Raw genomic sequence first — 15894 nt, 5'->3', positions numbered from 1 at the left:
TGTACCTTTGCACCCCAGTATCTCTACTTGCACATTCATGTTCTGCACATCTATCACTCCAGTGTCAATGCTAAATTGTAATTATTTTGCCACTATGGCCTATTTATTGCCTTAACTCCCTAATCTTAATACATTTGCACACACTGAATATAGATGTTTCTATTGTGTTGACTATTCAGGTCAAAAGTCCTTTTCTGCCCACTTCTACAGTGAGCAAATATGTATGTTAGATTTCATTCAATTCAAAAGGGGTTCTGTCAAAAAGTGATTGAATTAAAATGGGAATACCCATACACAAAATAAAGCTCAGCAAGTCACTGCCCCGCTTTCTAAGTGAGGCTGGAATGGGGCAGGATTCACACAGAAACACACAAGCAGTGGGATTTGCAGTGTGTGTTGGTGCGAGTTGTAGGCGGATGATGTGTGAGCATCTCATGAGAGGCGACATGGACACAGAGGGCATCAATCTCCCGCTGGTGCCAGTGACTACGTCACCAAAACACCATAAATTCTGCAGCTGCACGGAATACCGTTACCATCCAATCGCTCTCAGCAGGAAGGGGGAGGTAGAGACAAGGAGAGATAAGTTGATAGAGAGAGAGAGCAGCAGGGGGAGATGGACTGGAGCACTGATGCATTCTCTAAAACAACAGAATCTCAACCACCCAGAGACAAAAGAGACGCTCTTTGCATACTGTATATTAAAAACAAGGCCTATAGACTAAGCCTTTATCTTACAATCGGCTTACAATGGTTTTAGTGGTTTTGGGGTGAACAATATATTATGGTTTACTTTGAAAAAGAAACTTGGAGGACCATGGCTATGCAAACAGTTTAACCAAGGGGTGGTTAATCCCAGGTACTTTCTAGAGTTGTGAAGGTCAGAGACCAACGGAGATTTCCATTTTGCCATGTGGGTTGGTTTAATCGGCTTCTCTCAACAGTGCTCACAACTGCTTCGGACACACATGAGAAGTGTGTGCCTTGCCTTTATTCACGCCACTTCTCATCGGAGCTGGGAGAGCGTGGTATTGGCTGGCAGTCTTCTAGCCGTGGGCATGGCAGGGTCAACACCACAGACAGATTGGGCCTTCAAACACTGGTGCCTAACTGGTGCTACTAATCCACATTCGTATGCATCACAAGATTCCAGTCTATTTGGGCATCAGTCATTAAAATAATCTGCATATCATCAACAGCCTGTCACCCCGATGTCGAGCCCTTGCAGGAAATAGGGCTAACTATCATGACAGGAAGAGACTAAAAACTGACGGGTGAGAGGAAGAAAGAAACAGGCGAGAGGGAGGTGAGCAAACCAAACGCAATTAATTAAGGAGAACGAGATCAAAACAGCAGAATGTGGCAGTGGAGCCAAGACATGATGACCTGAAATGTCTCCTGGCTGGAACAACCAATAAGCAATTCAGAGACGTCATCCAAAAAGCCACAAGGCAAGTGGAAGGCATCTTATATACTCTATTACAAACTTTACTCAGAAATCACACAAAGAACAGGTTGAAATATTACATCAAGCTAAGTGTGATGTAGAAATACGACACTCCAGACAGAGTTGAGAAACTCAGTCAAGGGTTAGCTGCATACATAATGCATGTGCGACTACAATTTAAAGTGGAAAGCCTTTGCTGGTCCACAAAGCAGAACTACAAGCATTAAGAAAACAGCACCCTCCGAGTACCCCAGCCATGTTATCTATGCCTACACTGTTTTTGTCAATGTAACAACATAACAGCCATTTGTATTTTTATCGCTGTCATTTTGATAGGGAGACGTTGTGGGTGATTAACATTGACGGGAAACACAGAAAACGAGACCCCAGAATTGACGCATGTCTACCTTGTGAAAGTTATAATTCAACATCTCCCCTTTCCATATGTGACAAAGTTTAGCAGTACTGTCACTTTATCCAATTTAGACGTGCTGAGGAAGTTAAATGACATGGAAAATGAAGGGATCCAGCACAGCTCAACATTTTCTATTTAATGGGCCATTAGGTTGCAAGCTATTCTTGGAATGGAGCTTTTTAGGATATTAAAGAGAATAGGATGAAGTTCATGGTTGGGTGCAAGTGTGTGTGGGATTGTACGATACTTCCGCCAAAGATGTCAACAAACACAACATAAAAAACATGGACATTTTTCTAAAATTAATTTAATATTTATAATAAGATTGCATAGTGAATATGGCAATATGAAAACTGTGCTCATTTTCTTGTTTCATGTTTTACGCATGAATTACACAAATGTAGAATAAATATTCCATTATTAATCTCCAAGTGGCCTTCGATTTGGCATTATTGAACACGTCACAAGGAGTGTCACTCCAACTAGTGGCAGGGGTCACCTCAGGATTCAGCAGTGGGCTGCATCATCTGTTTGTCGAACCAAACCCAACGCAGTGACATGTCTCAGCTAAAGCAGCCACATATCCCCCCCTCTGTGGCTCCAGGTTTGGAATGAGATAAGAAACCAAGGAAAAGAGAATGAGTGCGCAAACACAAGAGGCCTGCACTTCTGGGAAGGAGGGAAGAGATGGAGGGAGGGAGCAATGCTGCCACTGCCCGCCTTTGTGTACTTGACAAATTAGTGTTCACACAACACTGCCAGATAAGAGTGCTGTTGGCGACCACTCCTCTTCTACCACTGACGCTGTTGGCGGCTTCAATACAAGAGGAACAAGCCAAGTCCACCCTGCCCCTTTTCTCCTGTTCCCTGTCTCCTGCTCCTCCTACTGTAAACCAGCACTAAGTGAAATGTGTCAGATATGATGCTGGGTTCTGCAAATGTGACATAGCAATATTTGATCCTGTATTTTAAGCCATATCCAGAAATGAGGATTGCAACAAAAAAAAAAAGAAAAAAAATAAGCTATTGTCGGTTTATCTACGCATTGTCATTTTAATGACTATACCTACAAGTACATATTACCTTGAATATAACCGGTGCCCCCGCACAATGACTCTGTACCGGTACCCCCAGTATATAGCCTCGCGATTGTTATTTTCCTGCTGCTCTTTAATTACGTGTTACTTTTATTTCTCATTTCTTGGGGGGGTATTTCTCTCAAAACGGAGTTGTTGGTTAAGGGCTCCGACAGAGGGGGAGGTAGTAAAACTGTAGTAAACAGTGGTGGTGGGGGGGTGTAGTTCCATATCTCAATATTATTCTGGACGACTTATCGATACTTTGACTCCAAGTATTTGTTTTTTGTTGTTGCTTGGTAGCGTTAGACGTCTGTACCTGCACCAAAACTCTGGTATTTTTCCATCCTTCAGCTTGTTCTTCATCTTTCTTTAAATAGTGAGCCAACATGTTTGAAGCTGGAAACAGCAGATTTTTAGGCGTACAGAGGCCCATTATCAGCAACAATCACTCACTCCTGTGTTCCAATGGCACGTTGTTAGTTAATCCAAGTTTATAATTTTAAAAGGCTAATTGATCATTAGAAAACCCTTTTGCAATTATGTTAGCACAGCTGAAAACTGCTGTTCAGATTAAAGAAGCAATAAAACAGGCCTTCTTCAGAGTTGAGTATCTGGAGCACCATCATTTGTGGGTTCGATTACAGGCTCAAAATGGCCAGAAACAAAGTACTTTCTTCTGAAACTCGTCAGTCTATTCTCGTTCTGAGAAATGAAGGCTGTTCCATGTGAGAAATTGCCAAGAAACTGAAGATCTCTTACAACGCTCTGTACTACTCCCTTCACAGAACAGCACAAACTGGCATTAACCAGAATAGAAAGAGGAGTGGGAGGGCCTGGTGCACACCTGAGCAAGAGGACAAGTACATCTAGTTTGAGTGTCTAGTTTGAGAAACAGATGCCTCACAAGTCCTCAACTGGCAGCTTCAATAAATAGTAGCCGCAAAACACCAGTATCAATGTCAACAGTGAAGAGGTGACTCCGGGATGCTGGCCTTCTAGGCAGAGTTGCAAAGAAAAAGCCATATCAGACTGGTTAATAAAAAGAAAAGATTATGATGGGGAAAAAGAACACAGACACTGGACAGAAGAACTCTGCCTAGAAGGCCAGCATCCCGGAGTCGCCTCTTCACTGTTGACGTTGAGACTGGTGTTTTGCAGGTATTATTTAATTAAACAAATAAGATTGTGGCAAAGGGGAATGGGGGAGGACGTCAATGCCTAGTGGCAATTTTGCTTCTTCTAAATATCATTTTGTTGAGTAGGCAAAAACGTAAATCAGCGATGTTTATGCTACACACCACTTTGCAGGGAATCCTTGGTCTGTCTCTGCGATTACATTGAGTCGTCTAAACAGAAGTAAATAGGCTGCCACTGTCATTGTGTGTCACTACTGGGGCCAGTGACATGTTACTATTCCAGGGGACATGTTTCCATTCCATTTCAGCTCATCATGGGAGAAAACAGCAGTTGACCAAACAAAACTTAGAGGGCAATAAAGCAATAACAGAACTCATCGTAAGGTCCCACCACGAACACAGAGCAGCATGGAAGATCGCTAGCATGTGGCACAACAAATCCAAAAGCCAACGTAGGGTTCGGAGTTTTGAAGGACATATAGTTAAATCAAATTCAAGGTTTTATGAATGACCGGTGCAGAAGAGTAGTATACACACTCTTCTATACATTGAAGAGAGGAGTCTCCCTTGCCTTAAACCTATGGAATACATGCAATAGTTATCACAACACATCTCAACGTTCCACAGGAAACTAAACGCATTATTTAAACCAGATGTCCCTTTAACGGGATGTTCTGATCACTGAAGTCATTAACCAGACAACCTGCCATCTACTCATTTACAAAACAAAGGTAGAAGCATGTTCCACTATTGGCACCCACGTTACAAAGGGGCACAGGATAGCGAAACCTACATCAGGGATACAACGATGTGCAGTCCTTATCAAATATTGGACACTTTATAGATGATATTACTGCCCACATTTACTTTTCCTCAGTCAACAAGATGAGTAACGGACAACAACAAAAGAAAATCACCATAGTAGAAGAGTTTAACTGTTCTATTGGTCAGCTTGTCAAGAAAGAATAGAAAAACAGACTGGGACAGTTGTGAGACGATAGATCCCAAATTCACACAACCAGTAGGCCAGCTACGTCATTTAAAAAAAATATAACCTTAAAAAGCAACCAGTCTGATACAACAGATCAGAACATTCAGCTTAAACATTGCTGCGCACAAGGCAGTAGGTTAAATGCCAATGTTCGTTCCATTATGCAATTAGGAAAACACGGTTGTCAAAGCACTTTCATGTGACAGATGGAAGTTTGAAATATTGGAAGAGGGGAGATCTAATATGCAACAACTAACATGGGTTGATAATATGACTAGGATTGTGCCTCTGGCTACTGGACAATGAAAGAATGTTGATATAAAATAATTGCCTCCACAGATATGGTCTGATTTTGGCTCGGCTACTTTGAAGCAAGGTAAGACATGCCTCATAATATGAAGTAAAACGTTCAGGTTTCAAACAAAACGTTTTGAAAAACGCACACTGCCTCCAGCTCATTGCAAAGTGACGTGTGACGCAGTGACAAAGCCTGCCTTCCGTTGCCTATGCATTTGCTGTTTGAGATGCTGCAGCAGCAGCTCTTGCTATCTGACAGATTTTCCATTTCCTCTCAAAGGCTCCGTATGCTGTAGGCCTACGCATGTGTTAAATAAGATACATAACGAATGTACTGTACACGGGCCAACTTAATTCCACTAAATTATTCAAACTAACCTATAGACCGATAAGCATGACCAGTCAAATGTATTTCCATCGACTGATATTTCCATCAATGAATAGGTTAAAATGCATTATTTTGCAATGGGATTTTTCCTTCTTCTCCCAGACAATAGGTCTTTATCAGCTGTTCTATTTATTTCTATCGTCCAAAAGCTGTCTAGCATGCAAACTAGAGCATAATATAAGGCCCGTATTCATTGACGCCATTCTGCTTGAAATAAGTTGGACCGGGAACTAGTGAGAAATTATTCAAAGCAATTACCAGTCCCAAATAAGTGGGCCCTACTGCGTGTAGAAATGCTGCTGACGTGGTAAAATCAGTTGGTAATGACTTACATTTCTCATAGAGGAAAAATAGACCTTTCCCAAACATCAGTGTAGACAGCCCAGAGAACCTGCTTATGCAACCATTTGATTGTGGTAATGTCTCGACCCAGAGGGGCATCATTTTCATATGTTCGGAGAAGCAATAAGAGATTCAAATGGTGCGAGGGTATGGAAAACTTATTCACCCTGGGTCCCAAAAGTCCCATTATTCTCATGCCATTTTCCCCCACTATTATTCATTATCATCATCATCATTAGTATGGTAATCTCTACCCAATTCTATAATAGTCATATTTAGTGGTACTTCATTTCTTGTTGGCTTCCACAGATATTAATCCCCAAAATTGGTAAAGCCTTGTGAGCTGGTAATAAACTTCAAATCCAACCATCAACAGTAAGACTGTTGGCTAACTGTAATCAGTGAGGTCATATGTCCCTTTAGTTTCCAAGACTATACAGTACTCTACAATAAGCCAGCTATCCTTGAGCTGCGTAAACTTTGTGAACTCCAACATGACCACAGTGGCATATGGGTGGTTGAAGAAACGGTGTTTAAATCAATAGAAAGAAAAAAAGAAATTCAGACCCCTGTCATATTTGCCAGCCCCTCCATTTTAACTAACCCAAAAATCACATTGCCTTCTACCTCCTGCATTACTCTCCTTCCAATTCAGAGCCCTGCTATCCCTGTAGAGGAGCAGGCCTTCTCCCTGTAATTAGAGCTGACAAGTCCAGGACTGACGCTTGGTATTTCATAGTGAGGGGAGTCGGCGGGATCCACGCCTCCACACAGTGAAAAGAGGGATTTAAAAAGGGCACCTGTAAAGAAAAGGACACCCCTGTGATGTAAATTAGTGTACAGGGGTGCAAATGGGGTACCTGCACCATGGCACGTCAGAAAAACATGTGCTGTGCTTTCAGCGCATGCTTTGACGAAAAAAACAAAAACATTTTTGGATATGAATCCCATCCCATCCCCCAAATCTGTTTGACGCTCTCCCTCTTATTTTCCCAATCTGTCTTCCGTCCATGGGGAGGGAGCAGCGATGCGCATGGTGGCAGACCTGATGAGAAAAGAAAGTGTGCTTTCGCTGGGCAGGTTGAGGCGGGCTGCGTCAGAGCCCAGGAGATCCCTCAGCTCTGGACACTTAGGGAGACGACGGGGGAGTGTGCCAGAGTGGACTGAGACTGACAGGCAGGGCACAACACAGGAGAGATGAGAGGATGAGCAAATGTCAAACAAAGGGAAGTGAAGAGGAATACCAACCATGAGATCTGCCAGGGAGAGGGGCCTAAAGGCTGATGTGCTGCTTTGAATTGATTATTTTATCTTGAGAACATTTTTTAACTAAGCAAGTTTCTGAAAAACTTTTTAAGCTTCAGCAACATCAATAGAAGTGGTTAGCGTGAGAATATTGGTTTCTTGTTTGTCAAGTAGGCATATCTATACCAGGGAATGAAACTATTTGGGATGGTGGATACATTTTAGGGACAAATTCAATGGAGACAAAAAGCCATAATCAAGTTAAGTTGTTTGTTTCTAATCAAGACAAAAATCTGAACCGTAACAAATCCTCCCCAGTCCCCTTGAGAACAAGTCGTTCCTCTGGGTGAAACAAAACACCAGGGATCCTAATCATTTTACCACAGTTGTAATTTGACTCATGGAATTGGAGTCATTCCAAATTGGTTGCCTGGGAACCGTAGAGGCTGATGCTGTAGAATTTGCCCTGCTGATAATTGCCATTAATTGTCGTGTAATTTCCCAGCATTGGATTGATTGGTATATGTGGATCCTAATGATAATAAAGCACCTTATACCACCCACCACTGTGACCTGTATGCTCTAGTCGGCTGGCCCTCGCTACATATTCGTCGCCAGACCCACTGGCTCCAGGTCATCTACAAGTCCATGCTAGGTAAAGCTCCACCTTATCTCAGTTCACTGGTCACGATGGCAACACCCACCCGTAGCGCGTGCTCCAGCAGGTGTATCTCACTGATCATCCCTAAAGCCAACACCTCATTTGGCCACCTTTCGTTCCAGTTCTCTGCTGCCTGTGACTGGAACGAATTGCAAAAATAGCTGAAGGTTGAGACTTTTATCTCCCTCACCAACTTCAAACATCTGCTATCTGAGCAGCTAACCGATCGCTGCAGCTATACATAGTATATCGGTAAATAGCCCACCCATTTTTACCTACCTCATCCCCATACTATTTTTATTTATTTACTTTTCTGCTCTTTTGCACACCAATATCTCTACCTGTACATGACCATCTGATCATTTATCACTCGTGTCACCTACCTCCTCATGCCTTTTGCACACAATGTATATAGACTCTTTTTTCTACTGTGTTATTGACTTGTTAATTGTTTACTCCATGTGTAACTCTGTGTTGTCTGTTCACACTGCTATGCTTTATCTTGGCCAGGTCGCAGTTGCAAATGAGAACTTGTTCTCAACTAGCCTACCTGGTTAAATAAAGGTTAACAAATAAATAAAAAATGATCAGTGAGGTGTTCATCCATTCATCACTGTTTGAGGCATTCCTCTCATGGAATGTTTGACCATCCACTAACGCTGGTCAAACATTCACCGCAAAGCCAGGAAGCCAGGGCTGAGGAGAGTTCTACCATTGGCTCGAAAGTGGACACTGGACAATAAGGGTTCAGGTTAATAGAAATTTAGGAGTGGGGCTATCAGTGATCTGGTGCTAAAAAAGGCAAACAACAAATAAACTGGTTCATACAACAAGATGTAAGCCAATGTAGCATGCATTAATCCACTCAAATGTAAGCCTCAGTTGATCTATTCAGATCAGGTAGCAATTTCAACATTGCTGCAAACAGCACGACCAATCAATACTGCGCTCTGGTGCAAGCTCAGTGATGTCTAGGTAATGACAGTTAGAAATTCCCTGCTGCCACAACAAAACTGCTGAGAACAGGATATGACATTCATAGGTCTTCATAAAACCTGCCATGCACTTCGTTTACCGTTAATGTGCATAAAATCAAGTGAAGTGAAGTTAACCAGGTTAGTATTGAGTCGTCCCTGGGAGTGGATTGTGGCGAGGGAGCGTGGGTGAGGTCTATCACCCCCTTCCTCCAGTCTCTGCCTCAGCGCCCTATGAGAGGGCAGCTGGAAGCGTAACGGTTGGGGCTCTGAGTCACCAGTGCCAACCTCCTAACCAGGTCTCCCTTCTTCCTAGGAGGCAAAAGGAAGTTATGGAGCAGCTGTATCTACAGTGGTGTCCTTGCCAACCTCCATCAAAATCCCATTACTGAGCTCTCTGTGGACCAGGTTTCTGAGGAACACTGGAATGTGCCCTACGTAAAGTAGAGCAGAGTGCTGTGCTGCTAAAACTGTGCAAGCGTACATGTATGTTACACTAGCGGTACGATCTGTTTGCAAAGCAGAGAAATCCTTTAGGTAAGTAGTGGACCGTCATGGTCATGGCTTGCTAAGACCACATTCCAAAGAGGCTTGTTTGGAATGTGGGTCTGATCATGAGTCTGATCATGCTTCTTGATATGCCACACCTGTCAGTTGGATGACAAAGGGGAAATGCTCACTAACAGGGATGAAAACAAATTTGTGCACAAAATATTTTGAGAAGTAAACTTTTTGTGCGTATGGACTAATTCTGTGAGCTTTTATTTCAGCTCATGAAACCAACACCTTACATGTTCGTTTATATGATTGTTCAGTGTATATAGTATCAGAAAGAGCATATTCTACATTTGATTCTATGACACTTACCTTTGTCAAGTAACTCAATTCAAGAGGTGAAGCTCGATTTTGAAATATCACTTCTTCCAAGAACATCCCCGCTGTTTTTGTGTTCAGTACATGACCACTTGCGGGGCAGCATTGCTCTGGATACTAAGCAAAGACAAGTAACATAATAAGCTTAAAATATGCTAGGCTGAAAGACCAGGCAGTTCTAGTGTTAAAAATACGTAATGTACCTTCACAGACAAACATGCCATAGCCAAGGTACTTTCAAGGGTAGCCTATATGACTGTGGTAGTTATAACTTAATTGCCCGGCCCAAGCGGTCACACAGTGCCTTCAGAAAGTATTCACACCCCTTGACTTTTTCCACATTTTGTTTTGTTACAAAGTGGGATTAAAACAGCCTGAAAAGTCCTTTTTTAAGACTGAGTTTTATTTTATTTTTAAATAAATATATATATATTTTTTTTTACAAATGTTACAAATATATCTTGATTGGATAAGTATTCAACCCACTGAGTAAATACATACACACTGCTCAAAAAAATAAAGGGAACACTAAAATAACACATCCTAGATCTGAATGAATGAAATATTCTTATTAAATACTTTTTTCTTTACATAGTTGAATGTGCTGACAACAAAATCACACAAAGATTATCAATGGAAATCAAATTTATCAACCCATGGAGGTCTGGATTTGGAGTCACACTCAAAATTAAAGTGGAAAACCACACTACAGGCTGATCCAACTTTGATGTAATGTCCTTAAAACAAGTCAAAACGAGGCTCAGTAGTGTGTGTGGCCTCCACGTGCCTGTATGACCTCCCTACAACGCCTGGGCATGCTCCTGATGAGGTGGCGGATGGTCTCCTGAGGGATCTCCTCCCAGACCTGGACTAAAGCATCCGCCAACTCCTGGACAGTCTGTGGTGCAACGTGGCGTTGGTGGATGGAGCGAGACATGATGTCCCAGATGTGCTCAATTGGATTCAGGTCTGGGGAACGGGCGGGTCAGTCCATAGCATCAATGCCTTCCTCTTGCAGGAACTGCTGACACACTCCAGCCACATGAGGTCTAGCATTGTCTTGCATTAGGAGGAACCCAGGGCCAACCGCACCAGCATATGGTCTCACAAGGGGTCTGAGGATCTCATCTCGGTGGCTAATGGCAGTCAGGCTACCTCTGGCGAGCACATGGAGGGCTGTGCGGCCCCCCAAAGAAATGCCACCCCACACCATGACTGACCCACCGCCAAACCGGTCATGCTGGAGGATGTTGCAGGCAGCAGAACGTTCTCCACGGCGTCTCCAGACTCTGTCACGTCTGTCACGTACTCAGTGTAAACCTGCTTTCATCTGTGAAGAGCTCAGGGTGCCAGGGGCGAATTTGCCAATCTTGGTGTTCTCTGGCAAATGCTAAACGTCCTGCACGGTGTTGGGCTGTAAGCACAACCCCCACCTGTGGACATCGGGCCCTCATACCACCATCATGGAGTCTATTGCTGACCGTTTGAGCAGACACATGCACATTTGTGGCCTGCTGGAGGTCATTTTGCAGGGCTCTGGCAGTGCTCCTCCTGCTCCTCCTTGCACAAAGGCGGAGGTAGCGGTCCTGCTGCTGGGTTGTTGCCCTCCTACGGCCTCCTCCACGTCTCCTGATGTACTGGCCTGTCTCCTGGTAGCGCCTCCATGCTCTGGACACTACGCTGACAGACACAGCAAACCCTCTTGCCACAGCTCGCATTGATGTGCCATCCTGGATGAGCTGCACTACCTGAGCCACATGTGTGGGTTGTAGACTCCTTCTCATGCTACCACTAGAGTGAAAGCACCGCCAGCATTCAAAAGTGACCAAAACATCAGCCAGGAAGCATAGGAACTGAGAAGTGGTCTGGTCACCACCTGCAGAACTACTCCTTTATTGGGGGTGTCTTGCTAAATGCCTATAATTTCCACCTGTTGTCTATTCCATTTGCACAACAGCATGTGAAATGTATTGTCAATCAGTGTTGCTTCCTAAGTGGACAGTTTGATTTCACAGAAGTGTGATTGACTTGGAGTTACATTGTGTTGTTTAAGTGTTCCCTTTATTTTTTTGAGCAGTGTACAATCAATTTTGCAGAATGTGTTGACAGGCAATCACGTTTTAATGCTTGTTAGCGCTCGCACAATTTTGCGACAGGTTTGATTTATCACAGGAAAGGTGATGTATGGCTCGCACCAAGTTTATAAGATTCAATATTTTTTCCTGTGCACAGACATTTCTGAAATGGCGCAAATGACGCAAATGTTATGAGGCCCGACATCTTTCTACAGCCTTTCACCTCTTAGCCACCTATTCCTTTCCTCCCCCTCCTCTTCCACACCTCTCCCTTCGCAGGTATGACAGTCGAGCTATGCTTGACAAAGGGAGACATTCTGCCACCGTGCAGCATTGAGGAAGGGGTCACTTCACCCCCCCCGTCCCCACTTTACTCTCTCGCTCCTCTTTCTTTCTGTTTGGTGCTCAACCAGCCCCCACAGCAGAAGAGGAGGAGATGGCAGAAAGAGTCCCTCCTCCCTCCCTCCCTCCCTCCCTCCCTCCTGCCGCCACAGCCACCAGGACCTGGCCTCTTTCCCTCTGCTTGGTTATGCAATGCACGGCTCTCCCACGGCACGTCTTGCACAGGGGACCCACCACAACACAGCTGCCACCAGCTGCAGACCCACACAGCAACAGCTACGCAGCAGCACTCCGGCTTTCCAGCTCTCCGGTTGTTCACAAACAGCTCTGGGATTTTACTGGCTCTTTGGAATAACACTTGCTGTGGCGTGGGCTGTCTGTAGTATCAGTCGATTGTTCTACAGCGGACTGGAGGTGCGGTAGTAGTTGCCGCAAGCACTAGCTGCTCCAGAGTAACCATGCGCGGCTGTAGCTCCGGGTTTCAGCGGCAGGCGAGAGAGAGGCGCCTCTGAAAGGCACTAATTGCTCTGCTCCAGAAAGAGGGAAGCAAGGAAGGACGGAAGGAGAGAAGGGGTGGGGGCGTGTACATTTGTCACAGAGACTGGGGCTCTCTCTGAGCTGCTAAGAGGGTCAAAGAGCCAACAAGAGCCAAGGAGGAAGAGGGGGGCTGTGGTGGAATTGGAGAGAGTGGGGCAGTAGGATGGGGAGAGTAGTGGGGAGGGGGAGCGTAAGAAGCCCCTAGTGCTTCAGCTTTGGTTGTGGAGACCCGAGGAATAAAATAACAAAAGCAAAAAGGAGACAATACCGCAACCAAAACCAAGGCAGTATTTAACCAAGGGGGTGGCGCAGAGGACTGGAGAATTCATCCGGGCAAGAAGGGGGTGGTTTTCACAGAGAGCAGTGTCTGCGTACAGTGCCGCACACCAAGACGCAGTTTGGAGCCCGGATCTCCTTTTCTTTTCCTTACCACATATTCCTCTTTCTGTGACGCTGGGAGCGTGGGTACCCAGCCAGCTTCCCCCTGCCCCCCCCCCAAATGCAGGCTCCTGTGTGTGGCCATGCTTCTCCGCTGAGGACCCAAAAGCATGCTGGATGTCACCCAGCTCCTCACACACCTTAGGGTAAGACACCTTTTTCACCACTCATCTCTTCTCTTTCAATTATGTCTCTTTTCTGAAATATGGTAGGATCTGCCTTTTTCAGAGGGGGCTGCTTATTGTTGACGCTGGTGATGTTTTGGCTGTATGCTCTGCGCTGCCTGCTTCTCAGCACTGGCTGGCTGTGGCAGGGTTTACCTGCTCGTAGTTTTCCCTGGAGGGCTGGCACTAGCCAGAGCCCCTGTCCTCTCCCTTCAGACTGCTCAGTAGGGACATCATGCTCAGGAAAATCAACTTAGACGGAGGGGAGGGGAGAGAATCATGAACCACCTTCGGGGAAAAAGAGGGTGGATTGTAAGGGGCTCATTAAAACCATGATCCAGTGTTACTGAACATTTATGGAGGTTAAACATTTTCAATGCGGATAGACCGTAAGGGATGCCGAATATTAGGAATCTATTGCGGTGGGCAGAGCAACAGCTACGGCAGGTAATAAACAGTGGCATTTGCAGTTAAATCTCCATTGTGCTGTGCATGTCTATTGTTTTGTTCGATCACCATTGATTTCTTCTTGAGGATTCTGTTGGCTAGGCTAGCCGAGGGCTTTTTGGTTCAGTTTTCCCCAGGGTGTCGTATAAAGCACATGGAGGAGAGGACTAGTGGGGAGGGGAGTTGGATGCATCATAGCAGTGCAGCATTAAACTGCAACATCTAAATTCATTCCCATTGTCTGTGTTCACTCCTGATTATGGGCTTGCGTTCTGTTTCTCTTTTCTAATGTTCATTTCTCTGTATGTGCCTCCATGTCAGGTGGGCTGCCTCTGTGTCTCTCTCCCCCTCTGCAGATAAGTGCCAGCAGCACCCTTGCCAGGTTGGGCGAGCGTCATGGCCATGGGCCCAACGGTCATCACTATTGAGGAGGTGCGGGCGCTAGAGAGCAAGGAGGAGCAGGAGGAGTCCATCTTGGCGCTGCTGGGAATCGTTGGCACCTTCCTTAACCTCTTCGTCATTGTCTTTGTTTACATCTACACCGTTGTGTGAGCCAAGCCAGAGTGGGAGTGATCCCCCCCAAACGACAAGGCACAAACCAAGCTTCCATCTAACCCCAACAAACGTATACTGGATTTTACATGCCAAGCTCCTACTCCCTCTAACTAGGTATTAGTTATAAAAAAGGTGCAAACGACAAGATATTAAAATAGGAGGGGGGAGCAGTTTCCTCACACAGATTGAGGGTGGACAGTTCCGTGGGAGATGGCGTCTCACAGCCATGAACCAGAGAGATAATAGTGAGCTGGTGGACACATCAGGACCATGGCTGTGCTGGATCCAGGAGGGGGCGATAGAAAGGGTTGGGCTGCAGGCCAGCACAGCCTGAGGGGAACTAACTTCACCTTGGACTCATTAGAATGAGGGAAACGGACAGTGTTACCGACCAATCTCCTTTGTCTGTTTTTTAAAAATCCACTTGACAAAGGGATATTGACGTCACTGGTCCGGATGGTTTCAGGGGCATGGCGTGGTGCTGTAATGTACTGTGCTGCTTGCCGTCAGATAGGCTACACACCAAAGTGTTAGTCACCGCTTCTCATGATATGAGACATCACAACAGAGAGATACACCATCTCTGTCTATTTCGTCTCCACAAGAACTGATCTGCAAAGAGAGCAGAAGGAGTGGAAATGACAATTACACATTTAAATTCAAATCGACCACCTGGAGATCTGCAATAAAAAGGCAAGTGGGAGAGAGAGATATTTTTTACAAAAAGGAGAGTCTGCTGTGGTGATTAAATCATCCGCAGGGGTGGAAAGTAACTTGTGGGCACTGGCAAAAAGCTCCATTTCGCAATTACTAATACATAAGGCCAGACTTAATCTTCTCTCTCTTTCTGCATCTCTTTCCACGTTCTGTTCGGTTATTTTGATGTAGGCTATTTGTTCATGTTGATTTCAGGGTAGTGTCAGCGATTCAGTTTCTGTATAAAAATCAAAGCTTTTATAAACACATGAATAAACTAAACTCTAGATGTACTGTGCAATAGGGAACATTTTTACAATAAAATGAGAATATATGAATTAGACTCAAGCCTCATCTATGATGGATTCTGTGGGAGAATGTAGGCATAAGCATGTGCTTATGTGAGATACAATGCATTGATGCCAGTAAGAGACATAATATGGTGAAGAGGTACATCATGTCTTCATGCTTAGAGCATGTTCCAGGACTTAGCTTTATCAGGATTCTGAGCTTCTTCAAATATCACCAAAAAGGTCAGGGTGGCATGCTCCCAGTCACATGCAACATGGGGGAAATAATTTAAACTCCACTAGCATGTGTATCCTGCATTCTAACGAGAAAGGTTGAGCGTGGGTCAGATCTTCTCGGTTTCAGATGTGTCGACTGCCATCTGGAACGCACATCACAACATTTTAATTGTCAGTTGCACCTACCTGCATGTGGTGTGTGTGTGTGTGTGTGTGTGTGTGTGTGTGTGTGTGTGTATACACGCGTGAATGTGCACATCGTCTC

At 44.7% G+C, this 15894-nt stretch overlaps 1 protein-coding gene and 1 long non-coding RNA gene across 20 annotated transcripts in view; one reads left to right on the top strand and one right to left on the bottom strand.

The window, feature by feature from the left end:
* The window catches only part of birc6 (baculoviral IAP repeat containing 6), a 154181-nt gene that overhangs the window by 43526 nt on the left and 94761 nt on the right, over positions 1-15894 (bottom strand). Inside the window, exon 66 of one of the 19 annotated variants that reach the window (XM_024424750.2) lies at positions 14865-15018. The exons of the other annotated variants lie outside the window; for them this stretch is intronic. Coding sequence (XP_024280518.1) covers positions 14966-15018 — 53 coding nt within the window. The 3' untranslated portion in view covers positions 14865-14965. Of the gene's footprint in view, positions 1-14864; positions 15019-15894 lie in introns of those variants that run through there. 19 annotated transcript variants of the gene reach the window in all.
* On the top strand, positions 12421-15024 carry LOC112252965. The gene is made up of 2 exons (XR_002953917.2): positions 12421-13386; positions 14173-15024. It is a non-coding gene; the product is annotated as an uncharacterized LOC112252965 (long non-coding RNA).

This window comes from Oncorhynchus tshawytscha, linkage group LG06 (assembly GCF_018296145.1).
Source record: "Oncorhynchus tshawytscha isolate Ot180627B linkage group LG06, Otsh_v2.0, whole genome shotgun sequence".
NCBI lineage: Eukaryota > Metazoa > Chordata > Actinopteri > Salmoniformes > Salmonidae > Oncorhynchus > Oncorhynchus tshawytscha.
Note: the sequence above shows the minus strand (reverse complement) of the source record. Positions and strands in the feature narration are given on the sequence as shown.